A 25,300-nucleotide genomic window follows, 5' to 3' on the forward strand; every position below is an offset into this window, starting at 1 on the left:
CTTTCAGGCTACACACCCCGGAGCAGACGGTGGACTGCTAAACAATAGTGACTTTACAGCATTTGACAATGGTCATAAATTTCTTGCCGAAGAATGATGTGACAAAGTTAAACGTCATTACATCGAAAAAAAGCTGCAAAAATAGGCGAGTAGTTGTGAACTGTCCTATGGAACATCAAATATTTAGCTCATTCAGAGTTATAGACCAATGTCTGTTTTCCCTCTCTGGGGGGAATACTATAAAAAAAACGAGGGTTTCAGGTTGGGGCGGTCGGGGTGTAAGAGTGATTTTCCACCCGTGAGAGCGCCTCTTGTGGGTGTGTTGGTTCATTCCACGCAGAGACTCATTTGTAGCAAAATGGCACTCGCTGACCCATGGAACATCAAATATTTAGCTCATTTTCAGTATTTTTAAAACAGCCAAGTAATGCTGTCATATCTAATTTGCCATGTCTGAATAAATAATGTTGTCTGAACACTGTCTAGTTCTTTAGATTTGATTGATTGTATAATTGATTTTACATTTTAGGAAATAGAAGGTCGGTCGTTGGACAACCACCCATTGTTTTCATGGCCGCTAGGCGCTAGGTGACCTTCACTTGCTCTTCCGGTTGGATCTTATCAACTCGGATGGGCTACAACGCCATAGCTTTCTCCGAACCCTCAAATGACAGTTGCTAGGGAATGGTCGTGTCTGCTTGTTCTTTGTTGATTTCCAACTGACATTGCGTTCTGTTATTGCCTTATAAATCAAGCCAAAGTAGTTGAGTTAGGGTGTTTCATTCAGAAAGAATCATGGCAGATGAGGTAAAAAAACCAGATCTAGCCGTAACAAGTGAACCTCAGCCGGTTAAAGAAGTAACTGTACAGGCATCTCCTGAACAGACAACCGTCTGTGAATGTCTTTACTGGCTGGGTCTCTATTATGCACTGTGTAACTGCTGGGAACTTTGCGTAGACTGTTGTGTTTGCTGTGCCAACGGCTGCTCCACATAGTTTGCAGATTTCTCAGGTATGGTAAGTAAATTTGTTTTTCATAGTTGTTTGCACTAAATTTGTAGTTTGTTCTTTAATCATATCTCTGCCTTCTTTATATTTTAGAGATCAAGCCGTTTCATTTTAGTTTGTTTTTTTAGATTTGATTTTTGAAATGTTGTACCTCTTATTTCTTTTGTTTGCAGGATAGACAGCCATTGGATATAACAACAGGTGTCTTTTGGAAGAGACTTCTTCTATTGTTTCCAGTTAATAGATTCTATCTGTGACATTTCATTGGAAAAGACAACTCGTTCAGCCAGTGTGATGATGCCAAACAGCATGCACTCTTTCCTTTGCCACAATTGTTATAGATGTTTTAAAAATTCTTCATTACTTATTTCATGTTTTTACACCATCTAAAAAAAAGCAAACAAACGAATTGAATTTCCGAAAAATTTTGCATGTGTTATATCTTGGCATGAAATAAACAGTTAAAATTTTTACCACCTTTTTCTTTTTCTGGGCGTGCAATCACTGATTACATGGATGCGACCAACATTAATTCCTGAAACCTTTGCATGATGTTCGCAATTTTGCACGAAAGCAATGAACAACGAAAATGCAAACGCCCACTGTTTTGTCAACTTGGTCTCCGCGAGACGGTCTCGAAGGGTCGAGACCGTCACCCGTACATCCCAGTGGGACTATCCCGGCCCTCTGATTGGCTCTCTTCACCCTTACATCCTTCTATGTCTTTCTGCTTTCCGCTCCCACATTTTCCTGATGTACACAGTGTGGTTTTCCGTGGGGCTGCCGCTTTGATTTGTTTGTTTCTTTCGTGTATTTTTATTATTTACATTTATTGTTTGTTCTTTATTAAGTTTTACAAATACAATATTTTTACTTACATTAATTGTTTTTTTCATTTTATATAATAGATTGAATTAATTACCGGTGTGTTTTCTTAAATAAGTGTAAATTGTCATCCAATGGGCCTTGGGTTGGCGGTTCCAAAACCCGATCTTGTAATGATCGGGGGAAACTATAAGTCCAAAACTTAAAAACTTATAGGAATGGATATATCTGGATAAGATCTGTCCATTTCTGCAAAAATATTGCTTAAAAACTACTTATTGGAAGAGTAACCCGATTTGCCATTTTTCCGGTAGGTCGGTGCGGTTTAGCGGGTATCCGGTAATCCCCACCCCCGAATAATACTTAATATTTAAATAATTTTTTGCGGGAAAACTATAAGACCAAAATTAATAAATTTTACAGAAATGGATAGCTCTTATCAAGAGCTATCCATTTCTGTAAAAAAGTTAAGACAATTTTCATAAACAAAAAAATTTTGGGCAAGAACTTTTTTGTAGTTTTTGCGCTCTAGAGATATACTCGATCCTATTGACTTAAGTAATAATTTTCATTGTTTTTGAAACTTTTTAGTGTATGAATATTTTTTCATAAATTATAGAGAAATAGATAGCCCTTATCAAGAGCTTTCCATTTATATAAAATTTATTAATTTTGGTCCTATAGTTTCCCCGAAAAAAATTATTTAAATTTCCCGTATTACTGGGAGATGCGGGTTAACTTAGACCCGCTAAACTGCACCGACCTACCTGAAAAATGCCGAAGCGGTTTACTTCTCCAATAAGGAAATTTTGAGCAATATTTTTACAGAAATGGATAGATCTTATCAAGATATATCCATTCCTATAATTGTTAAAACTTTTGGACTTATAGTTTTCCCGATTGTCCCAAAATCGGGTGTTGAAACCGTTTTTCTCCAGCCCGCACCAACCCAGTTGCCCATGAAAGTTCATTCACAATAATTCTGATGGAAACACACCGATTTTTAATTCATTCCTGTTTTATAAATTGAAAAGCGATTTAATAAAGGTATAAGTAGTGTAATAGCATAAATTAATAAATTAAAACAAAAAATCCAACGATAACGAAAAAATATTCATACACAAAAAAGTTTAAAAAAAATTTATATTGTTACTTAAGTCTATTGGATCTAGTATATATATCTAGAGCGCAAAAACTACAAACAACGTCTTGTCCAAAATTTGTTTGTTTATGAAAATTATGTTAATTATTTTACAGAAATGGATAGCGCTTACTAAGAGCTATCCATTTCTGCAAAATTTATTAATTTTTTCCTTATAGTTTTCCCGCAATAAATTATTGAAATATGACGTATTTTTATGAGGGGGGTTCCTTAGCCCCGCTAAACCGCACCGACCTACCCGTAAAATGGCGAAGCGGTTTACTTTCCTAATTAGTACACCTTAAGCAAAATTTTTGCAGAATTGGATAGACCTTATCAAGATTTATCCATTCCTATAAGTATTAAAACTTTTGGACATATAGTTTTCCCGATTCTCCCAAAATCGGGTTTTGAACCTTTTTTCTCAGACCCGCACCAACCCAATTGCCCATGGATGACAATTAACAATAGTTATAATGAAAACACACCAATATTTAATTTATTCCTGTGCTATAAAATTTAAAACGATATAATGAAGATACAAATAGTTTATTAACAAAATAGTTAGTTAGAAACAATAAATATAAACATAAATAATCATAAATAAATAAACATGAAAAACAAACAAATGAAGGCGGCAGCCCGACTACTCCACACACGCCACAGCCCCACAGGCCACACACCACAAGCAGAAGGGGTGGAGGGGCTATAGGGTGAGGAGAGGGAGAGAGCCAATCAGAGGGCCGGGATAGTCCCACTGGGATGTACGGGTGACGGTCTCGACCCTTCGAGACCGTCTCGCGGAGACCAAGTTGCAAAAACCCCCGAGCCGTTATTTTTTTGACATCAGTGTTTCGGATTTTCTAAATTTGCCGGATTTGACTCAAATCCAAATCATTGCGTGTGTTTTGAAATCCGTTCCAAATCCTAAGCTCGAAAAAATCAGCAAAATCCAATCCAAATCAAATCCAAATCCAAATCATTTTAAATTTGAGAAAATCCGATCCAAATCCGATCCAAATCAAATCCAATTCACAATCAATTGTTAATTTTTTGATAGACCAAGATCGGATGCTGAGTTGCCAAGGCTGAATTCCGACCTGCGGTATTTGTCCTCTCGGGCCCTATAGAAGGGAAATGAAAAATAATATATTTAATTAAGTTATAGTTAGTTTTATTACAAAATCTTTTGGAATCGTGTACTATACCTCTGTGCTGATATAATACAAATAATTTTATCTCCAAAAAAGCTGTTATTTTTCCAGGAAACTTTTTGAAAGATACTTGTTTACCTTTCCACAACACCCCCCCTCCCTCCCCGTATTACAACTGTAGAACAAGAAGCAGACGTTTTTCTAAGTAAATTTCTTTTTCCTTATGAATAAGTCCTTTAGCATAATCAGATAACTTAAAAAGACTAATTGTGTCAAATAACTCATTACCGACATCACAAACTACACTACTCATGACATAAAAAACGAAAACAGTTTGACACTACAGTCACTAGTCACTAGTCACTAGTCACTGTATATTAAAATTTATAAAAAACGGTGATTTTGATTTTAAAAAATGATTAATTTTCGCATAAATCAAATCAAAAATCGCAAAATTTAAAAATGATTTAAATCAAAATCATGAAAAAATGATTTAAATTGCGATTTAAATCATTTGTGATTTAAATCGCAATAGATTTTGACAACACTGCTGTTAAGAAAACTGCGGCATTTTCAATTGTTATTATTTCCTTCAAATTCCAATTTCAATGAATAGTTTATTATTGAACTACGTATATGCTTTATTAGTTAAATTCGAATTATATCGTAATAAAACATTATTGAGTTTTAATTATTCTTTTCAAGTACGTTCAAAATAATATTCTTGTGTCTACTGTTTTCGTGACTTGAAGAAGAGAGTGAAGCAGAGATGTTTATTGCAACCCACCATTCGCCTGGGCAGCGTCCATTCTGGAACATGTGGAAGGGATCGAAAGGTGTATGCATCTATTGCCCAGAAACCCGCTTCAGTTGACGTCTATACTTAAATCTATCACGCTTGTAACACAGCATAGTTGTTGTAGCACCAACAAGAATGGCTGGCGTTAATTGTCTCAGGTATATTGGTTGCTCCAACGATTGGACTTGGATGTTCGAAATCACTTATTAGCCTTGCTACTCGTTGTAGATTAAGGAAGTAAAATGTTGGAACAGGCTCGGTTTACAGTTAAAGTTGACCTTAGCTTTTACTTTTGCTTTGCACGATCATCCAACGATGCAAACAAACCGAACTGTGACGTTGATTTAAAGGGAAGTGCAGGCGATTATCTGTTGCCGTCACTGTAAATGTGTAGAAAGGCAGCACAGAGGTCGTAAGCGTAACGATAAGGAAGAAAACTGTTGAACTGTTTTGTGGTTGAGTGCAATTTCCCAGCACTTTCAGTGTCCATAACTGTTGTGTATCCCTTGTGGTGTCACCTATTCGTAATCTTCTCTTGTCGCTTTGCCGAAGAAAGGCCATCTTAATTTCTATTCTTTTCGATTTGATACGCAGTTTCGAATTTTTATCTGTTGACTATAAAATTTGCACTTATCATTGCTGCCATTCTTTACAACATATAAACATTCTCCTTGACTGCCTTCCGGTTTAGCGGCATCCGGATGCAAAATCCACGCTCCGCAGGGAAGTCGCCTCTTCCAGCGATTTCGTGCCGCAAAGCCTTTTAATGTTCAACAAAACCGAGATGAACTGCGAGCCTAAGTGAACGTGTTCTTCATCTTCTTTTGGCTGTCCAGCAACTGATAACCGGGTAATATGTCCGTTTTGGTTCCATCTAGTATGACACAGACACAACATCAGGTTAACACGCTTGAGGTTTTGACTTTCAAAATTTGTTGCGTGTCTTTTGCGCAAAATATCCGCAATTTGAATAGGATTTCTACAGTTATTGTATCATGTTTTCTTTAGCCACGAATCACCTCCCTTTTTTGGGCTTCTGTTGCTTCCTCATCTCGTTTGAAACAACTTGCAGGGATTCTTCTTTTTCTCTTAGCACTATCGAGTTTTCCCCTTACGGCAATAACAGTTCCATTGCGTGCCTAAAAAATTATTCTCTGCTAACTTTCGAACAAAAGATTGTTTTTGAATATTTAGCAACATACAAAATTGGGCAAGATTTTTTCCAAATGGCCCATATCATCATATTTTCAAGTATCACTGTTGTGGTTTATCTGCTCGGTTGGGTGTGAAGTCAGCGGGCTTACGCAATCAAGTCAAGTCTCTAGACAGTCGCAGATGGCTTCATGTATCAACAAAACAGCAATGTTTACAAACATTGCGGACCGTAGTCACGTAGCTATCTTTAGAAGCTCTTTCCTTATTCGTACTCTGTGCGTGACTGTTCTGTACGACTGTAAAGGGAATGAACAAGAAAACGAAAGGACTTGGAACACATTCTCAAACCAATAAATTGCGGTGTCCTACCTTTTTTTCGTGTTTGTGTCAGAAGAAAGGGAAAAACAAAATCAAAGTTGTATCAAGATAAATCCATTAAAATTATTTTTCAATTTCGTACAAACGTTTCTTTCACTTTTGCTGGTCCGCCATTTCAGGTTTCCATATACACAGTGGGGCCAACAGCCCCATTCTTAACAATTAAAATGTAATTGAATATCAAGATTTTAAAAACAGGTTTTCTTGATGACTAATCGCTATGCGTAAATTTCAGCATAAGAACCAGATTAAACAACAATAGATCCAGTTAATTTCTTTAGAAATAACTCGCTACGGTCCATGTCTCCATGTATAGAGACGCGAGTAGAGAGAAATGACTTTGAGGTTATTTAGTGCAAGAATGTGGTAGCGACATCTTTCTAATTTGTGTTTCGTAGAATTCTTTGAAAAAAAAATTATTTTATAGGCAGCCCACTTATTTTACTCAGAGAATTTTAAGATACCTATTTTTAAGAAAGGTCAATATGAAGAAAGTGAAAGTAGTTAGGCTATACTAGCAATGTTCCTATATGCTTAGCTATCGTGATTATGTGGATCCCCTAACAAGAATTGTCGCTTGTCAATAGGTGGGACTGACTACGAATGCCCGTACAATCAGAACTTTAAAAAGTAGAACCTCTTTAGAGCATCGTTTTTGGGAGGAATACCTTACACTCTCTAGTTCAAATGCCTTTTTTGTTGTTGCCACCAAACGCTTAGAATTACACGTCATCGCTCAATATGACATAATACGACTTACGTTATTCTCCTAAAAAAAACTAGGGCATGTAAAAGAGATCGTATTGAATGGGCCTAGAACGAGCCTTTTTTCCCGCTATATACATTATAAAGATTGCACACAGCAGGATGTTTCGTTTGAGTGCTGAAGTGTTTGATGCTATAAGGCATTGAAGATTTCCTCTTTGATTTATTTTGGAACAGGGCACAGCAGAGCTTCAGTTTAAAACAATCCGACGCTTCGAAAGGTTTTGTATACTGAGAAAAAAAAGCCTACACATCATTTTCCATATTATTTTTTTATCGATTAGCATACATTTCAAAAAATGAAATTAAAAAAGAATGGATTTAACGATGTTCACAGAAGCGCCCGAAATCGTGAAACGGAACAAGCGCGTTTACCTTATAAAACCGTTAGCTTTGCCAAGATTTATAAATCACTATTTTTTCGGTACTTTCTATCATAAACAAGCGTGCCATTAGATTACATAATTGCACAGTCAGACATTAGACAGCGACGGCTGCAAAGCAGGACGTCAGTGGGGTGTACGGGTACATTTCACGCTGTCTGAGTAATGCGAGCAGCTACATCAGGAAATACGCGACACACGCAGCCTATATTCTAACGTCAATGAAGAGTGAGAAGCCGGAGGACAGGGTGGGAGGAGTATAAGTAAAAAGAGAAAAAAATATATAAATAATCTGAAAAGAGCTGTGCATAGAGACTGGCTCTTAGAGAGGAAACTCTATGAGTAAAATAAGAGAAACGCACAGCCACGGTTTGTTTTGAGTCTGAACAGTACTCGTAGTCAGCGAGACTTGTACGGCCGTGTGGCCATTACAGTCTTTTCAATTAAACCAATTTGTGCAAAGCGTGCTTTGTATAGGCTTATAATTCCAGTGAATGCATCGCCTTTAAATTAGAAACAGTGTAGCAGCAGCAGCCAGCAGGCCTGGAAGACTGTGCAAAGTTGTTGGCGGTCAAAATTGTTTATGTGTGACATTCGTCCAGGGCACCAGTGTATATTTACCTCAAATTGAATGCTGATCACCGGAAAATTATGAAACGGCTCGTTGGTAAGGTGAGTGACACATGCGACTACTTTAAAGCCCACCATTTTGTGCGCTTCCAGCATAGATTGAGATTGCAAAATAAATTCCTAAAATTTGTTTTTGCTACGAGATAAGCCTATCGGAATTCTTTGTAACGAGACGCGGATGCACGTTTAATGTTGATAGAATTATGAGTTTTCCTAGAGCCGGACCCATCGAGGTGTTGTGCTGACTAATTCCAAATCTTAACGGGGTGGGTTCCAAATATACCGAGAACTCTTCCATCACTGAAGTTTAAAGACAATATCATGAATAATCTGATTCTAAAATCAACACCATGGTTAATCATTATTAATTTAAGTCAGCTCTTCTATAAGATAAATTCATTTTTCAACCAAGGGAAGCTATAGCTGTGAAAAGATTTACCTATTTGAATCTGGATTTGTTGTATCACGAAGCCAACGCTGCTAAAATCAGGCTTCTCGGCACGTATAATCTTATCCCGATAGAAAATACGCTGCCAGATGATGTCTCGCTGTCAGTTTAGAAAGCCAGCAAACTCTACATGTACGGCTAAGCGGGGCAGCGACGAATTGAGCCGCGCAATAAACTGGAAATAAATCAACACAAAGTAGGAGGTTGCACAAAGGAAGTGATGATCATGGTCCAATTTACGACTGGTAAAGAAAAATCTTAACGAACCATTCTCAGCTTAAGTGGCCCGTTGATGCCTTTGATGGGATCAATCTATGCGGGAAACAGCTGATCACTCTGGAGACGGACCTTTCTCGTCGTCCAGCCTACCTACTTAGACCAGTTGTTAATTGTTTTTATTTGTTTCAGACGAAGGAGTGACCAGTGTAACTCGTAGGTTATGTTCGGTTTTGACCTCCTCGATTTCAAAACTAATTTCTCGATATTATTTTGTTGTTTTATGTTTGACTGATTGACTTTCGGATTAGCTCGTAGGTTACGTACGGCGTTGGGCGTTTACGTGTGGTTACCAACTCACAACTGTGTATGATTATCAATATGATATTAATTGATTGGGAACTATAAATGTGTGAATAAAAAGCTGTCTTATTATTCATTTTCCCTTACGTTTTTACCAGACTTATGTACTCCAGATGACCTAATCGATTGAGGGACCTGTTTTGTTTTCAATCCTACATGCCATAGTTATACCAGCGCCATTTACAAAACTATTTTCTCAGGTACGTAGGTAATATCGATTTCAATCGAAATAAAACCATCGGCATTGTTCAAACTGCAGCAATAAGCTAAATATGAAATAATTCAATGGTCTCTTCAGGGCTGACGTACTAAACGTGGATCGAGCTGTAGAATGGCTTCAATTAATTTCGATTCAGTGTTGGAATCTTTGGGAGCCGAAGGTCGATATCAAACAGTTCTCTACTATTTGTTGTGCATTCCAGCCACAATCCCGGCGGCTTTCCTTGCGTTTAATCAAGTGTTTCTATCAGCCACACCCGGTCATTGGTGTCAAATACCACAGCTGGCCAATCTTACGATAGAGAACCGCAAGGCCTTGGCCATCCCGTTTGATGGAACAAAATACTCTTCGTGTACAATGTACCACGTCGATTACAATCAAATACTGCCAGAAACTATTTTGGCTGGAATCTGGCCGGCAAACACGTCACTCTCCCAGCCAGTCGTAGATTCCACATGGCCCGTTGTAAACTGCCTCTACGGTTGGGAATATGACAAGACTCAGTACGATGCCACCTTAGTTACTGAGGTTAGTTTGTTTTTTATTGCAACTGATACATATTTTTGGAAAATACCTTGAAATAATTTACGCATTCTATGATTAGTTGAATTTAGTTTGCGACAACAAGTGGCTGCCATCTTTTTCAACGACCCTTTTCTACGTGGGGTCTCTTTTTGGAAACCTCCTCTTCGGCTGGATCGCCGATAAGTATGAGACACTTTCAATTATTCGCAGCTTCCCAATGGATTTGTTAATGTTATACGTTTATTAAGATGGGGACGCAGAATTTCTTTTTTGCTAATGATCTACATGGCTGTTATGCTGTCAATTGCTACAGCCTTCTCGCCCAATTACACCGTCTACATGGTTTTTCGGGCAATCAATGGATTAACCTTCCCAGCTTTGTTTCAGATACCATATATTCTTGGTGAGTCTTTTACTTGTTCCAAGTGGAATTTTGTCCTCAAAGTAAAGTAGAAATTGTTTTCTAAAAAAAAAAGAAGAACAATGTCAAAGAGATACTTTTTTTTACATGCTGCTTAAGAATCGTAAGAATGCTTAACAGATGTGACAGGAATGCAACCCCGCAATTCATTTAAACGAGGTCCTTTTGAAATAAACAGTGATGGAGTTGGTAGGCCCCGAATTCAGGACGTTTGCTGGGAACGGAATCAGCATGTTCTTTGGTCTGTCACTCGCTCTACTTGCCGGCCTGGCTTATTTTCTGCGACATTGGTTCCATCTCGCATTGGCGACATCGGTTCCATTCCTACCACTTTTTGGGTAAGTCTTCATGCACTGGTTTTTTTTTGTTGTTTTCGGTGGCTTTAATTTCACAGTTTCCCACTTTCTTTTTGTATTTCCCAACACCAAATGTTTTTATTTCACGATATGTTTCAAAGGTATTATTGGGTTGTCCCAGAATCTCCACGATGGCTCCTTAGCAGAAATCGAATCGACGAAGCAGAGGCCATAGTCCAGCACATCGCTCGGATCAATAAACGAACCATACCACCTAATTATTTACGAAGCTTACAGCAGGTAGAACTCTCTGACGTACACATGACGCCGTAGATTTATTATTTTTTCGTCCTTTCTTTATGATGTGATTGATCTAGCACCCGGACTTATTGTTGCAGACGGATATCAACATTAAGCTGTCAACGGAAGAACAACAGGAAATACCTCGTCATCCATCGCATCAGCCGAGCAAGGGAACGATGTTGGAACTGTTGAGCTATCCAAACATGCGTCGTAAATTTTACATTCTGACTTTCCTGTGGCTTGCCAACTCAGTGGCGTACAATGGCCTTTCGTACAACTCGTCGAATCTTGGCGTATCGGACACATTAGCTTTCTTTATCAACGCAATCGTTGAAGCCCCAGCCTACGTCCTGACATGGTGGGCAATGAGCAGATGGGGTCGTCGATGGGTTACATGTTTAACTATGTTGCTCGGTGGCCTGGCCTGCTGCTGTTGTATGCTAGTTCCAGAAGGTAAACGAAACCATTTTGCATATTCACTTGTGGATTTCATAACTATGTATAGGCATGATGTTTACAATTATGGAAGAATCGCATCTTTCCAAAAATACTTTCTTTCGTTTGCCGTTTTTGGACACATTTTTCTAACGCGGTTTGCTTCTTTTCTTACGGAATTGTAGATCCATTATGGATTTCAGTCACGTTGGCGATGATCGGCAAATTCGGAATCGCTGCATCGTTCGGAATCATTTTCCTTTACGCCAGTGAACTTCTTCCTACAGTTGTACGAAGTCAAGCTATGGCGATTGCATCTTTTGTGGCCGGAATAGGACTTATTGCTTTTCCTTACATAGTTTTCTTGGTAACGAATCAATCATTTCGTTAATAATCTTACAGTTTTTACCCACAAGACAACTACTTCATACATAACTATCTCAGGCAGTCTATTCTCGTCTGCTACCCTTGTTGATTATGGGTTTGCTAGCAACAGCCGGGGCCCTGTGTTCAGTTTTGCTTCCAGAGACGTTGGGCGTAAGCCTACCACAAACTTTAGAAGAAGGAGAAGCCTTCGGTCTACGGCATCGCATCTGGAGTTGTCCAGCGGGTCGCAAAAGGTAATGAATAATTTTCTTCATGGGCTAGTACCATTATGCCTACTCAATCTGTGTCTTTTCCTGAAAGCATACTATTCTGATTCGGTAATCTTACAAGTATGTACTGTTGTTTTGCATTAGGAGATGCCAAAAGGTTGACGGTGTTAAAAGTTCAGACATCGGAAACGAATCCTTGGTTCTTCTAGTGCCAAGCGATGCAGCAATTACGAACGCGGAATTTTCTCAACAGCCGCCATCATCCACGTCTTGTAGTCTGTAAAGTCATTCATTTTTTTTTTTCTATTCTTACATTTTCAGTGACATCAAATCTCATTGGGATATGTTTCTTTTCATCAATATGAAATATACTAAAACATATTTTCATTTAAATCTCATGGATCTTGTGCATGTCATGCAAAAACGATGATATCATACCCCTAAAAGACAGTGACAATTTCTCTTATAACAGTTAATAAAACCTTGCATGGGCAGAAATCTACCAGATATTCTTAACAGTGAACATACACATGGTAAAGTTCAATATGTAGTGTATTACCTGAAGGCAGCTTAGATGTATAAATTACCAGTTTTGGTGCACTTGTCACGAGCTGGGAAGCGTCTTGTCGGGCTGATTAGTAGTTGCTGAGTACACTCGACTGAGCGCAAGAATGTAGTAAACCCATTTACCACGTCTGCGTCCAAAGTGGAAGAAAAAGCGACACATGCAACGGCTGGGATTTGTCTTATGTCGCATACTGTCAAAACTAGAGACGATACAAGGCGTTAAACTGGAACTCTCTTAAAAAAAGACATTGATTAAATGTAAAAATACTTCCTGCCGCCACTCCTCCTAATATGTTGGGCTGCTCAAGTCTGATGTTTTTTACAAAGCCATTTGAGTTATATGCTGAGTTGGCTAAAGTTCTTATCAGTGGTGCCTCTGTGCAGGTTGCTTGATCATCCCTTTTGTAATTTGTGATAGCAGATACAGTTAATACCACCACAGCCATGGTGCTATTAAAACTAGTTATCACCTGTGTAAATGAAAAACCAGTTGTTACTCATGGGTTAGTGATACATGGTAAACACCAAAGGTTAAGCTCACAGTTTTAGTAAATAGCGAAAAATCTTCTGATGAAATTGTGGGGCTACAGGTGCACAGCAAGGTTTCATCATTGATTTGAAAAAACCATGATGGTTCGGGTTCCTTATATTGCAATCCCCAAATCTCAACTTCAGACTTATCTAACTGTGTTTGCTTCACAAGTTTCCCAATAGGTTGACTACCAACCAGAGGAAGATGGCTTTTGGCAAAATCTAATATAAATAAATGTTAATAATAAAAGTTACAAATATTCCTAACTTGCAGATATTTGTTTTTCTTTTTTACCTGTTGCTTCTAATCCGTCACAAATGATAATTGTTTTGCATTTTTCTCGAGTTGCTTCTTCTAGCATAACTGTATAAGTAGGTATCCTGAAATTCATCAATTCCAAATTAAACATATGGGTGAACAAGGTATTTCGCTGCTGCCCCTATGGAAATTATACTTAGAACTGTCAAAGGAAATGAAGCCTTCGTCGTCATCATCTTCAAGTACTTCTTCGTTTGTGCTGGGGTCCTCGAAAGTTTGAGGTGACATTATTTCCATTTTTTTAAAATGCAGATAAGCGGATCCGTAAACTTTCTTTCGCTCTGGATTACTTCACCTACAACTATTGAAATTTCACCAATATCTTTTCGCTCAGAAAGAAAAAGGTCTGTGTCATTCACTTTTTCAAAGCAGACGAATTTGTTTTAAAGTTGTATTTTTGACATATGAAATAAAAGGTAAACAAGTAACTGTAAAAAAAAATCAATTTTAGTATTCGTTTTATTAATGAGTTACACAGAAGTTTGGTACAATTTCTTTATTGATATATATTTTTTTTTATATTACAAGGAAAATTATTATTGCTGACATGTAGAATATTTTTTATTTTCTCATGGCAAATGACAATGTTGGTGATGCATTATACCTAGATAGGACTCGGTACGCAAACGACTTTCCGCAGCGCCAATGTGACGACAATACGTGCATGACATTGACATCTGAAAAATATATTAGCTACGGGCAAGTAATCTTAAACTGGAAATGTCTTGGTTTCCTCCCACGGGATATCACTGCCGCCACGTTTGCTCTTAGTACGTTACCTGGGAAGACTGTGCTGCGTTCGTGTAGACAAAAAAAACTACGAGTGGTTAGGCTGTCTAATCTAGACTTTTCCTCAGCGATCGGCATTTGTTTCACATGGAAATCAATTGTCACAATTGATTCAGTCACACTCACATTTTGTCGTCATTCACTCATAACTTGCCCCACCGGGAAATCGTTTGCCGATTTGTGTGTCGAACTATGTTTGGAGTAGCAATCTGAGTTGTTGAATGTTATTCATTTTTTAAAAACCGTAGTCAAAGAGGGTATAACGATTTTCGTAGATTCTCGAAACCAGTGTAACAAATATGGATCCTTTCGTAATTTTACCACAAGAAAAAGCTCGTTATGTCGAGCAATTTAACTCACTGAAACCGGCTGGAGGATTTGTAAGCGGAGACCAAGCCAAAGGGTTTCTTTTGCAATCTCAACTTCCTCCTGTAATTCTGGGACATATATGGTACACTTTGAAATATAATGATAAGTAAACAAGTTCTAAGGGTTTTTTCTCCTTAAAGGGAACTTGCTGACGTAAATTCTGATGGCAAGCTTGACTTTACCGAATTTAGCATTGCCTGCAAATTGATAAATGCTAAACTCAGAGGATTTGATATTCCTAAAGTTTTGCCACCTAATTTAAGGAATTCTGCATCTTCTGGACTGACAAGTAAAATGGCCTAACACATTTGATTTTCATCTGTTGTGTTAAAATGTATATCATTTTTATATTGGTTTGTTTGTTTATTTTTAGCCTCTTCTGCTGGAACCCCTCCTGCAACTATGATGGGAGTCCCATTGGCTCCTCTAGGAATGACTCCGTCAGCAGTAATCCAACCGTTAACCATGGCTGCTGCCAAACCTCCATCAACAGTCATGGCACCACACCTAAACAATCAACCATTGGTTCAACCAACAATCCAGCCCATGATACAGCCAATGGCACAACCCATGATGCAGCCCATGATGCAGCCCATGATGCAGGCTGTACTGCAGCCTACTATGCAACCCATAATGCAACCCACAATGCAAACCACAATTCAACCCATAATACAGCCTATGATGCAACCAATGATGCAGCCCATGATACAACCTATTGTTCCAGTAAATCTTCCACTCCTTGGTGCTGGTTCTCCTGTTGGGTTACCTTTAATGGCAAACAACATGCCAGGTAATGCAGGAATAGTATCACCTCCTTCGGCTGCTGCAGCATCAGCTGTTGTTTCGGGATTCCCCGGTTCATCATTCAGTTTTGATGGTTCGAAGCCAAATACCCCCGATTCGTCAAAAACAGTCGCTAGAGCCCCATCAATAGCTAGCAGAGAGTCGTAAGATTCTTTTCCAGTTTCTTCTACATTCAACTATTAGCTTACAGATGAAAAATTCACTTTTCTAAATCTGCAGGTCGATCGAATGGACTGTGCCGCATTCATCAAAACTGAAGTATGCACAAGTTTTCAATAGTCATGATCGTGGAAAAACAGGATTCTTGACAGGTGTTCAAGCCCGTGGGATACTTGTCCAGACTCAGCTACCACAACCGTTATTGGCCCGTGTTTGGTATAACATCTAGGAGAAAATCATACCCAAGAAAATGCCTCACAAAATACGTTTTTTTTTTTTATTTAAATTTATATTATAGGGGATTATCTGACATCGATATGGATGGACGCTTGTCCTGTGACGAATTTGTATTAGCCATGCATCTGTGCGATACTGTTCGAGCTGGAGATAAATTACCAGATGTATTACCGCATGACCTCGTGCCACCATGCTTTCGTCGACCTAGTTTACCTACTGTAACTGGCTTAGTAGTCAGCCCAAAAGGATCATCTACACCGGATTTGCTTGCGCAAGCTTTCGCCGGAACGTCACCGCCTCCTTCGGACGATGTGAAAGTGACATCTCCAGTCTCCTTTGAGGATAAACGAAAAGAAAATTTTGATAAAGGTTTGCTACCGTCCCAATGGAAAGGGCATATACATGATTTTAAAAAATATTAATTTTTTGTTCTTCAGGTCAAGCTGAGCTTGATAAGCGTAGAAAGGCTTTAGCGGAACAACAACGACGCGAGCAAGAAGAAAGACAAAGAAAAGAACGCGAGGAATATGAACGAAAAGAAAAATTGCGCCTTGAACAAGAGCGCCGTCAGCAAGCCGAATTGGAGAAGAAGATGGCCAAACAGCGTGAACTAGAAATGGTGAATGGATTGCTAAAAAGAAGATTAAGTTTGTAGTTGCTAAAAAAATTCTTTTGTAACAGGAAAAAGAAGAACAGCGTCGTAAAATGTTGGAGCAGCGTGAAGCTGCGAGGAAAGAAATGGAAAGACAACGGCAGCTGGAGTGGCAGAAACAGAGACTGCAGGAACTTCTTCAGCAAAGACAGAAAGAGCAGGAGAAGGTCGCTCTCCTTCGTGCAAATCACCAACGTCTTCAAACGGAACTCTCTGTCCTGGTAACATAGTCTCATTTGGTTAGCTGTCACCTGCATTTTGAAATTCATGGCCGTTTTAGGATGACAGAGTGATGGAGCTATCTTCAAAGATAATTGAAACGCGGACAGGCGTTGCTGAAACTAAGAATACAATTGACGGTATGCGAACTACACGTGACACACAAATGCAGCAACTTTCAGCACTGAAAACGCAGCTTCGGGATCAAAATCAACGTCTTCTTAGCGTTAGCCAGGAGAAAGTTAGGCTAGAAGCTAAAAATCGAATAAATGCAGCCACCACACCTAACGCAGGTACGAACAATCCGTACTTTAAAAGATTGGTGCTCTTAAATTTATATTGGGCCACCTTGCAATCGTCCTAGTTGACGCTGACTTAACACAGAATACCACGGCTCGTCAAATCGCGCTAAATCAGTCAAAAGAGAAGCTTCAGTTGTTAACGGAAGAGGTTTGTTGCTCAAACAATGCATTTTCTCTTGATCATTGTGAAATGTCAACGATGTTTCGATTTTTTTTTTAGTTGAACAAGAAACTTGAAGATTCTGAAAACAATAACGCCCAGTTAAGCACTTTGAGGACCGAGATGTCTATACTAGCTCGTACCTGTCAAGAGACGCATAAGGCATATCTTAAAAAGCGAGAAGAAGTTCTACTGTTGCGTGCTACTGGTGGCAAGCAACAGTCTTGGAGTAATGACTCCTGGTCTGATTCGGCTAACAGTTGGCCAGTTAGTACCGGAGCCACTCCTGCTGCAGTTGACGTTAGCTCCAATTCCGGTTTGACGCGTTACCGGGCATTGTACGAGTTTGTGGCTCGTAATGGAGACGAAATCTCTTTTCAGCCTGGCGATATTATCATGGTATTATTTACTTCTTCATTTTTTTTACATACGAACTCTAATTTAATATTATGATAACCGCACAAACAGGTCACGGAGTCGCTTTCAAACGAACCCGGTTGGTTGAGTGGGGAAGTACGTGGGCATGTCGGCTGGTTCCCAGAGGCTTATGTGGAAAAAATGGATCAAGCGGGATGGCCAGATACGGGTAGTTCAACAGCAGGCAGCAATGTTGATAGTCCCATAACAGGAGCAAAACGACACCCTCTAGAAGGCATTCAAGAACTGCCAGAGAACGTCAGTGACAACGGATCCATCGCTGATGCAGGTGCATCTGTTTCTGCCGCTATAGAAGCGTCTCATTTTGCTTTTATGCCAGTTGGAACAAGAGTATCAGAAGATTCATCCTCTCCTATCCGTGGACAAGTATAGCGAACCTTCCCGTTGATATTGCGTCCGTTCGTGTTAATACCTTTTTAACGACGTGTTCAGGGAGAAATTGTCGACAACTTGAAAGCAGAAGCCATTTACGTCTGGCAAGGCAAAAAGGATAACCACCTCTCCTTCAACAAAGGCGATGTTATTCTGGTTCGCGAACAGCAAGATCTTTGGTGGTTTGGACAGTGTAATGGGCGAAGTGGTTGGTTTCCTAAATCATTTGTTTCCCTTTTCCACACCGATGCTGCACCGCTATCTCCAAAATCAATTGTCTCCACGCAAAATACCAAAGGTATAGTTAAAGTTGATGATTCGAATTAACCATTAAATCTCTTCGAGAAATGATGGCGTATAATCGAGTTTTTCAGTATTTATTTTTTATGTGCGCTAATAACACCGTACTTATTCTTGGTTGTTTTTTTAATATTTTTTTTTATTGTCATGGACTAGAAGACAATTACTACGTAGCTATGTATCCATATGAATCGAACGAGCCGGGAGATTTGTCATTCGTGGCTGGTGAAATGGTGACAATTATCAAGAAAGATGGAGATTGGTGGACTGGAACTATTGGAGCCCGTACCGGTGTGTTCCCTTCCAACTACGTTCAGAAAGCTGAGCTTCAATATGAAGCCGCCGCTGATTCCGAAGTTGAAGCCGCCTCAGCTGCTGCCGACGCTGCAGCTGCCGCCGCCGTTGCAGCTGCCGCCGCCGCCGTTGCAAAAACCGTTACGCCTAATGTGAAGGCGGCAACGAGTCAGCTAGACTCTAAAAGACCCAATACAGCCCCTATCGACAGCGAATTCGAGGTATTCTATGATGTCTTAAAATGCCTTTTTACGCTTTGAGGGCCAGAATCGATTTCCAGAAAATTCTGTCGCTTCACATAGAATCAACTGGATGTGCTAAAAGTCATTCATCTGTATCCATTTGATTCGTTGAAAACAGGCATCTCTTCCTGGGATTCCTCGAGCTGCCTCCGCCGCTTCTAGCGGTGCACCGTCACCATCCAACATGGTACTCTTCCACTAATATTTTCAAATTTTTGTGTTAAATTTTTTTAGCTAAAGATAATCAGTATTTTAGGGCGTGAATGCATTGGTAAATGAAAATTTATTCGAACAACAGGGACGGGGAAGCAAAAAACCTGAAATTGCCACGGTGATTGCACCTTATTCCGCAACTAGTAGTGAACAGCTATCGCTACAACGAGGACAGTTAATCATGATCCGGAAAAAATCTGCATCTGGTTGGTGGGAGGGAGAACTTCAGGTAATATACTATACCATTTTTTCCATGGAGCCATATTAGATGTCCCTTTACTTTAATTTAACTGTTTGAATTCGCAGGCCAAGGGACGAAAACGTCAACTAGGATGGTTTCCGGCATCGTACGTTAAAGTGTTAAGCAGCTCGGGTGGAAGCAGTAGAACTACACCTGTGCCTGCCGAAATGGACGATGAAATGCCGCAGATGCCACCTACCGTTCCAACCCAGACAGCAATCACTGCAGCTTTCGAAGTTAACAACACCCCTACACTTGGTAAACTTGTCAATTAATAAAATTGAATGTAACCTCTTTTTAAAAACGTGTGTGGCCCGTTTAAATTGACGCAACAGATCAGGTGGTGGCGCTTTTCCCTTACACGGCCCAAAACGAAGATGAACTGAGCTTCCTGCAAGGCGACGTTCTGATCATATTGGATCGTGAAGACCCAGCCTGGTGGCGTGGTGAACTCAAGGGCCAGGTATTAAATGTATAGAAAATTAACTGTCGTGCATTTTGGTTACCCTTTTATTTGTTGTCGTACTAGACTGGTCTCTTCCCTTCAAACTACGTCGAGGTCATGGGAAGTTTGGCTGCTTCAGCAGCGCTAGGAGCAGCTGCCAGTTCAGCCAGTGCCAGCGTTGCTTCTACCGCGACTTCTCAGTGTAAGTGATCGAGTTTCAACGCTTGTATGCTTTGTCAGTTCTTTTGGCTAGTGGGGAATCAAACTCTTTGGTATTTACAATTAGTTTACTTTATTGGCGTTGATGCTTTTTTGCATCACCCCTTTGTTTTCTGTCAATCTGGGGGTTATGGGTGGAGCTTTACACGACACCAGGCCGGAAATCAATTCATTCTTTCCACCACATTTCAAAGCATAATATAGAACTACTGACGGATTGTGTTTCCTTATGTCATGGTTGTCTCGTCTCCCTCCTGTTTCACTCATTTTCTTACTCTGTCCTTCCTCTTTTTAATGCCCTTCTATAATTTTTTTTTTTTTTTTGCTCCTGTTTTTGTGTGAAGAATTTGACCTTTTTTTGTGGTGTGGGCGGCTTTTTAAGTAGATTGTGTTTATCGTTATTGTAGGAAAAAAAAAAAAAAGAAAGAAAGGACTGACGCGATGAGCCATCCATCCGGGGGGAAAGATCAACTTGCACACCATGCCGTGCTTCCGCGTTCAATGGAAACTCGGAAAACAAATCAGCCAGAAATGTTTCCGTTTTCTCTCTCTTTTGTTTTCTTTTCGCCTCTTCATTTTCTTCTAGTCTCGCGTGTCTTCTCCAACATCTCTTTTTCGATGTGCACCTTGAAAGTAGTTGCGACGACGTGCCTTTTTTTTTTTTTTAATCCTTCTTCGTTGTCTTTTAGTTGAGTTTCAATCAATGTGGTTACCCAGTTTCCCATTGGATGCAACTCACATCAATGGACGTTTTCTTTCTCTTGGTTCCCGTATCCATTATTTTCGATTTTTGATCATAATGAGGCTTGATGTTGCTCGGTGTGGTTGCGATATTTTCACCTTCATAAGAAAAAAAACCCCGTGATTTATAATTCCTTATCTGAAATCACGGCTTCCGTATGATTCTTATTCGGGTCTTCGCACTCTTCGTCTGGTTTATGTGTACTCTACGTTCTTTTGTTTCTCTTTAACTCCAGAAAAGAAAAAGGTAGCTTTGTACAGTTTGCTTGCTTCTTTCTGTGTCGCAGTATCATCTTTGTAGTGTCCTTCGCTTGTCTGTCCCTCTTTTGCTTTTGTCTGTGACGCGTCGGTAACTCGTGATGCACCACACACTATGCCCTCTTGTTTTTGTATTTTGAATGCTACTTCTTGCCGCAGTTGTCCATCGGGCATCTCGGTAGGAATGAGACGTTTGATTTAAAATCTGGCAGAGCTCTTCTTGGCCACTCTAAGGCATAATAGCAAACACAAATTAAGTCCCACCTCCTAGTCTCCCGGTGCACACACACACACACACACAAAACAGACGCAATCAAACTGTCAATTGCACCGGGCTGAGGAGCGATATTGCGTCGCATCTTAGTTTTTGTTCTGCTTTGGATTAAAACAAGAGTATTTAGCATCATTGTTACCTAACTCCATTTCGTATAGTTGGAGTGCGTAACCAGATTGTGTTTTATTTAGTCTATTCACTTTCTATGTTAGTTTCTTAATTTTCGCCTCAAAGTAATTTCAAATACTCTTCGGTGGTTTCTTTTTCACGATTGATTGTTGGGTGTCGTCTGTTTCCAGTACTTTTTGGGATTTCAAAGATACTGTAAGAGTCTGAGAAAACACAATTAGCTCCTCATCTGCTCTGTGTGTGTTTTACTTGTTCATCCATGCAGTACAGTTTTCTCACTGTTAGTCTGTATTAACACCTGGCAAGGTGAAATGTGTTTTTTTTTTTTTTTGTTTCCTCTTCTCTTATTATTCTCCGCTATGGATTCCAGTAGCTGAAATACATCGTTTGTCTTTGTTGAACACCGATCGATTTTTGTGGATGAATTTCTTGATATCATGGACTTTCGATATGGGCCTGTTTAAAATTGTACACTCGTTTTAAGCGCACTGTTGTCGGTTGAAGTCCTTCTTTGTCAATGCAATCAACCTAATGTCGGCATAAAGTTCGGTTGTTGTGCATGTTCGAGATTGTTTCTGAGCTGCTGCTGCTTCATCTTAGGGGCAACATCGAGACAGACCGATGCCGCAGCCTTTTCCAAACTGTCTCCTACTGAGAAAAAGCGCCAAATTGTTATCCAAGAACTGATTAGTACGGAAGAAACTTACATGGAGGACATGTCTATCGTCAACGAAGTAATTATTCACTATCCCAAACAAAGAATTCACTAACTGAAACTCTATTTTCTTCCGTAGGTCTTCCAGAAACCAATGATTGAGTCGGGGGTCGTCAAACTGGAAGACGTGGACACAATTTTCGTCAATTGGAAGGATATCATCGCGTGCAATAACACGTTTTTGAGGTACACGCAATCGTCTTAACATTTTCTTTCTTGCTAACGTGAACGAATTCATGGTGATCTTTGCTAGGGCTCTACGCATCCGAAAGAAGATGAGCCCTGGTGGGGTTATTCAGGCCGTTGGAGATATTTTGATAGATTGTGTAGGTGCAAAAATAATTGAATAATATTCCAAAGCCAATGCTAAGTTGGGTCACATCTTCTACACCTTATGTTGGCGTTTGTGCGCCACCAAATTCATGCCGACTCAGCTTCCGCACATGTCGCCGTACATTCGTTTTTGCAGTAGGCAGCTGAACGCTGCGGCGTTAATTCAGAGGCGCCACGAAGGTGTTCCAGAGTTCCGCGCTTTACTGAAAAAATGCCAACTCCACCCGAAAGTTAAAGGAATGCCGCTGACTTCATATTTACTGAAGCCTATGCAGAGAATAACAAAATACCCTCTGCTCATTAAAAAGGTTGATACTTTTTTCCTTTTTTGTTTGTTTTTGTAATAACATTTTGGTGGCCCAAAATGCAATAGATTTTGGAATCAACCGATGTTGACCACCCTGACCGGCTGCTGCTGGACGAAGCTCTCGTTAAAGCCGAAGAACTCTGCAATCAGGTAAGCAAATGCTGCGCAAAGAGAAAACTAATTTCCTAATAAATATAAATAGGAAAGAGGATTAATTTCCTATTATTGCTAGGTTAACGAAGGTGTAAGGGAACAAGAAAACTCAGACAGATTGGAGTGGTTGCAGCGCAGAGTCCATATTGAAGGATTGGATGAACGATTGGTCTTCAATTCCGTCACAAACATGCTTGGTCCCCGCAAGCTTATTCATTTTGGCCCTCTAAAAAAAGTAAAGCCAACAATGTAAACGATAGTTTGAATTTTCTAAAAAAAATTATTAATAATCAATTAGGTCAAAAGTAGCAAAGAACTGCTGGCGTTCGTGTTCAACGATTTCCTCCTGTTCACCACAATCAACAAACCGTTGGCTTCCATCAACCTTCAATTTCTTTTTGACAAGAAATCCAGTGTGACGTTACGAATGTATAGAAAGGTAAAAGAAACGCCCTGACATTTCGTTTTGAATGAAATTTCTAACACATAATTTTTTTGTTTCATTAAATCTATCACGTTAGCCTATATTCCTCAGAGAGATGTCAGTTGTGCCAGGGGATAATCAACCCACCGAAGGTGGTAATGAGCACGAGTCTGTGCCAACACGCTTCACAATCCAAGACACGGCCTGCAAACTTCTAGTGACGTGTACCAGTTCGGCCGACCGAATTCTATGGTTACGTAAACTGGAAGAAGCCCGGAAACACTGCCTGCTGACGGAACGAGCCGTCCTTCAACGCCAAAGATCAAGTAGCTACCAAACTTTTCTATTTTTCGGCATATTTTGCCATACGATGATAGACTTTTCCACGATTTTGGTAATGTTAACGACGAGCGCATTCGTAAGATGGTCCGGTACCTAAAGAGACTTTACCAGATAGTTAGGATTACTAGTCATTGTTAGACGACGCGTGTTTTAACTCGTAATCCTTTAGAACAAAACGAAGGCAATGTGTGTGGACGATTGCTGGTACTGGTCATCGAAGCAGAAAACCTACAACCCAGTTCGGAAACGGGTAAGATGTAGACTCTTAATTGAGAGCCGAAATACTCGATACGCATGCGCGAACGTACGCAAACTTCATTAGGACCCCGCTTTCCTTCGTTTGGTTTCACACTAACAAATCCCGTTTTTTTTTTTTTGAGGTTTATTTACACCATAGGTACACCTAGGTTTTAGTTGAACAATCCTTTTTTGATTTACTAGTTGATTTCGCATGGCATATCGGTGCACTTATCTTTATCTTTCCTCTTTCTCCACTTTACGCTAGCTTGGCGTACCAGTTGCATTCTAATAATAACAACACGCACGATACCACTGATAATATTTTTTCGGCTTTCATTCTCTCTCCTTTTTCTCCTGCACTTGTCTACAGTAAGGCAAAGGCCACCCGTAGGCAAATTGCGAGTCGTCGTTGCTGAAGGCCTCGCTCTTGCTGCACGGGGGAATCCTAAAGGTACTGTCTTCTTCCTCAGTCTTGACAATTGGCTTTGACTCACTGCCTATTTATCCTCAACACCAATGAATCTGTTTTCTCTCCTGCGCGATGCTTGACACGTCCCTAAATTTAACGTTGTGGCACAACCTGCGCTAATCTATGCGTTAAATTGATCATCAGGAAAAAGTGATACTTTCTGCGAAGTCTACCTCGGATCGCAAGAACATCGGACGAAAGTGGTACCGAAATCTCTCAATCCCAAGTGGAATGCATCAATGCAGTTTCTAGTTAAAGATCTCCAGCAAGATGTTCTCTGCATTACCGTGTTAGATCGTGACTATTTCTCACCGAACGGTAAGCTTCGAACGTTCAGAAACTTAAAATCCTCGGATAGCTATTCTGATTCTTGCGTTGAATGCGATAGAATTTCTGGGGCGAACCGAAGTGCGTATCGCCGATGTACTGCAAGATTCGAAAATTTATCGTGGACCGCTCATCAAACGGCTTCCTTTGCACGAAGTAGAGTGCGGAGAAATCGTCTTGAAGCTCGATCTTCAGCTATTTAAAAGCCGTTGACGCCCTCTCATGCCACAAGATTAGTGGGTTTCTATTCTCATTGATTTACCGTTTAACCTGTGTATAACTGCCAAGCTATTGCAATCAAAATTCACCATATTTGATTGTTGCCTCCTCATTTACCAGGAATCTACTGTACTTGAATTGTATTCCGTGTCGTTATGGCAGGGTTTCTCGAAACAATCTCGTAATCGGTAAAACTCATTGCGGTCAGTTATACAGGTGGTTGCATAATAGCATTCTTACCTTTACATTCATTTACAAGACAAAGAACGATTCGTTTGTTACACCGCGTGTGATCAATATTGGCTTGAAGCGAAATTACCTTAAATTGCTTACTTTTTTATGTGCAGTCTGTCACTAAATATTTCACTGGCTACCACCATACTTCCAAGTTTTGTCCCGAAACTTTTAGAAGGGATTCACGCGGCTAGTCCACGGC

At 39.9% G+C, this 25,300-nt stretch overlaps 3 protein-coding genes and 2 long non-coding RNA genes across 19 annotated transcripts; 3 read left to right on the plus strand and 2 right to left on the minus strand.

Moving 5' to 3' along the window:
* The first annotated feature begins 33 nt into the window (after positions 1-33).
* Positions 34-1,481, plus strand: LOC116925635. 2 transcript variants are annotated; one of them, XR_004395604.2, is made up of 3 exons: positions 125-424; positions 530-1,017; positions 1,182-1,481. It is a non-coding gene; the product is annotated as an uncharacterized LOC116925635 (long non-coding RNA). The 2 variants fall into 2 exon arrangements; XR_006648515.1 differs by having other exon boundaries at positions 34-1,017.
* Positions 1,074-1,835, minus strand: LOC123473966. The gene is made up of 2 exons (XR_006648520.1): positions 1,486-1,835; positions 1,074-1,394 (listed from the first exon to the last, which is right to left on the minus strand). It is a non-coding gene; the product is annotated as an uncharacterized LOC123473966 (long non-coding RNA).
* A 3,387-nt stretch (positions 1,836-5,222) lies between these two features.
* On the plus strand, positions 5,223-12,454 carry LOC116925561 (organic cation transporter 1). Of its 9 annotated transcripts, none has more exons than XM_045175689.1 (12): positions 5,223-5,777; positions 7,403-8,280; positions 9,364-9,465; positions 9,564-10,013; positions 10,090-10,193; positions 10,259-10,413; positions 10,610-10,769; positions 10,889-11,027; positions 11,105-11,483; positions 11,651-11,832; positions 11,910-12,085; positions 12,206-12,454. In XM_045175689.1, exons 4-12 carry the CDS (start codon positions 9,597-9,599, stop codon positions 12,342-12,344), a joined length of 1,851 nt encoding a protein of 616 aa, XP_045031624.1. In that variant the 5' UTR covers positions 5,223-5,777; positions 7,403-8,280; positions 9,364-9,465; positions 9,564-9,596; the 3' UTR covers positions 12,345-12,454. The 9 variants fall into 9 exon arrangements, with proteins under 9 accessions (XP_045031624.1, XP_045031625.1, XP_045031628.1 ...); XM_045175690.1 differs by having other exon boundaries at positions 8,123-8,280; XM_045175691.1 differs by lacking the exon at positions 5,223-5,777 and adding an exon at positions 5,811-6,629 and having other exon boundaries at positions 8,123-8,280.
* A 141-nt stretch (positions 12,455-12,595) lies between these two features.
* LOC116925601 (proteasome assembly chaperone 1) lies at positions 12,596-13,861 on the minus strand. Its single transcript, XM_032932337.2, has 5 exons — positions 13,615-13,861; positions 13,455-13,540; positions 13,170-13,381; positions 12,897-13,098; positions 12,596-12,828 (listed from the first exon to the last, which is right to left on the minus strand). The coding sequence occupies exons 1-5, from the start codon at positions 13,713-13,715 to the stop codon at positions 12,632-12,634; spliced, it is 798 nt and encodes a 265-aa protein (XP_032788228.2). The 5' UTR covers positions 13,716-13,861; the 3' UTR covers positions 12,596-12,631.
* A 252-nt stretch (positions 13,862-14,113) lies between these two features.
* Positions 14,114-24,962, plus strand: LOC116934110 (intersectin-1). Of its 6 annotated transcripts, none has more exons than XM_045175673.1 (30): positions 14,114-14,718; positions 14,777-14,925; positions 15,010-15,583; positions 15,660-15,815; positions 15,898-16,205; positions 16,274-16,455; positions 16,518-16,709; positions 16,769-17,000; positions 17,072-17,157; positions 17,230-17,568; positions 17,638-17,973; positions 18,040-18,277; positions 18,439-18,794; positions 18,934-19,002; positions 19,072-19,257; positions 19,335-19,527; positions 19,605-19,732; positions 19,799-19,916; positions 21,936-22,069; positions 22,130-22,236; positions 22,304-22,376; positions 22,485-22,691; positions 22,757-22,840; positions 22,923-23,078; positions 23,142-23,282; positions 23,365-23,593; positions 23,779-23,859; positions 24,220-24,300; positions 24,463-24,636; positions 24,707-24,962. In XM_045175673.1, the coding sequence occupies exons 1-30, from the start codon at positions 14,567-14,569 to the stop codon at positions 24,856-24,858; spliced, it is 5,613 nt and encodes a 1,870-aa protein (XP_045031608.1). In that variant the 5' UTR covers positions 14,114-14,566; the 3' UTR covers positions 24,859-24,962. The 6 variants fall into 6 exon arrangements, with proteins under 6 accessions (XP_045031608.1, XP_045031607.1, XP_045031609.1 ...); XM_045175672.1 differs by having other exon boundaries at positions 14,115-14,718; positions 18,436-18,794; XM_045175674.1 differs by having other exon boundaries at positions 14,115-14,718; positions 18,436-18,794; positions 19,114-19,257.
* Positions 24,963-25,300: the final 338 nt, after the last annotated feature.

This window comes from Daphnia magna, linkage group LG6 (genome assembly GCF_020631705.1).
Source record: "Daphnia magna isolate NIES linkage group LG6, ASM2063170v1.1, whole genome shotgun sequence".
Taxonomy (NCBI): Eukaryota; Metazoa; Arthropoda; class Branchiopoda; order Diplostraca; family Daphniidae; genus Daphnia; species Daphnia magna.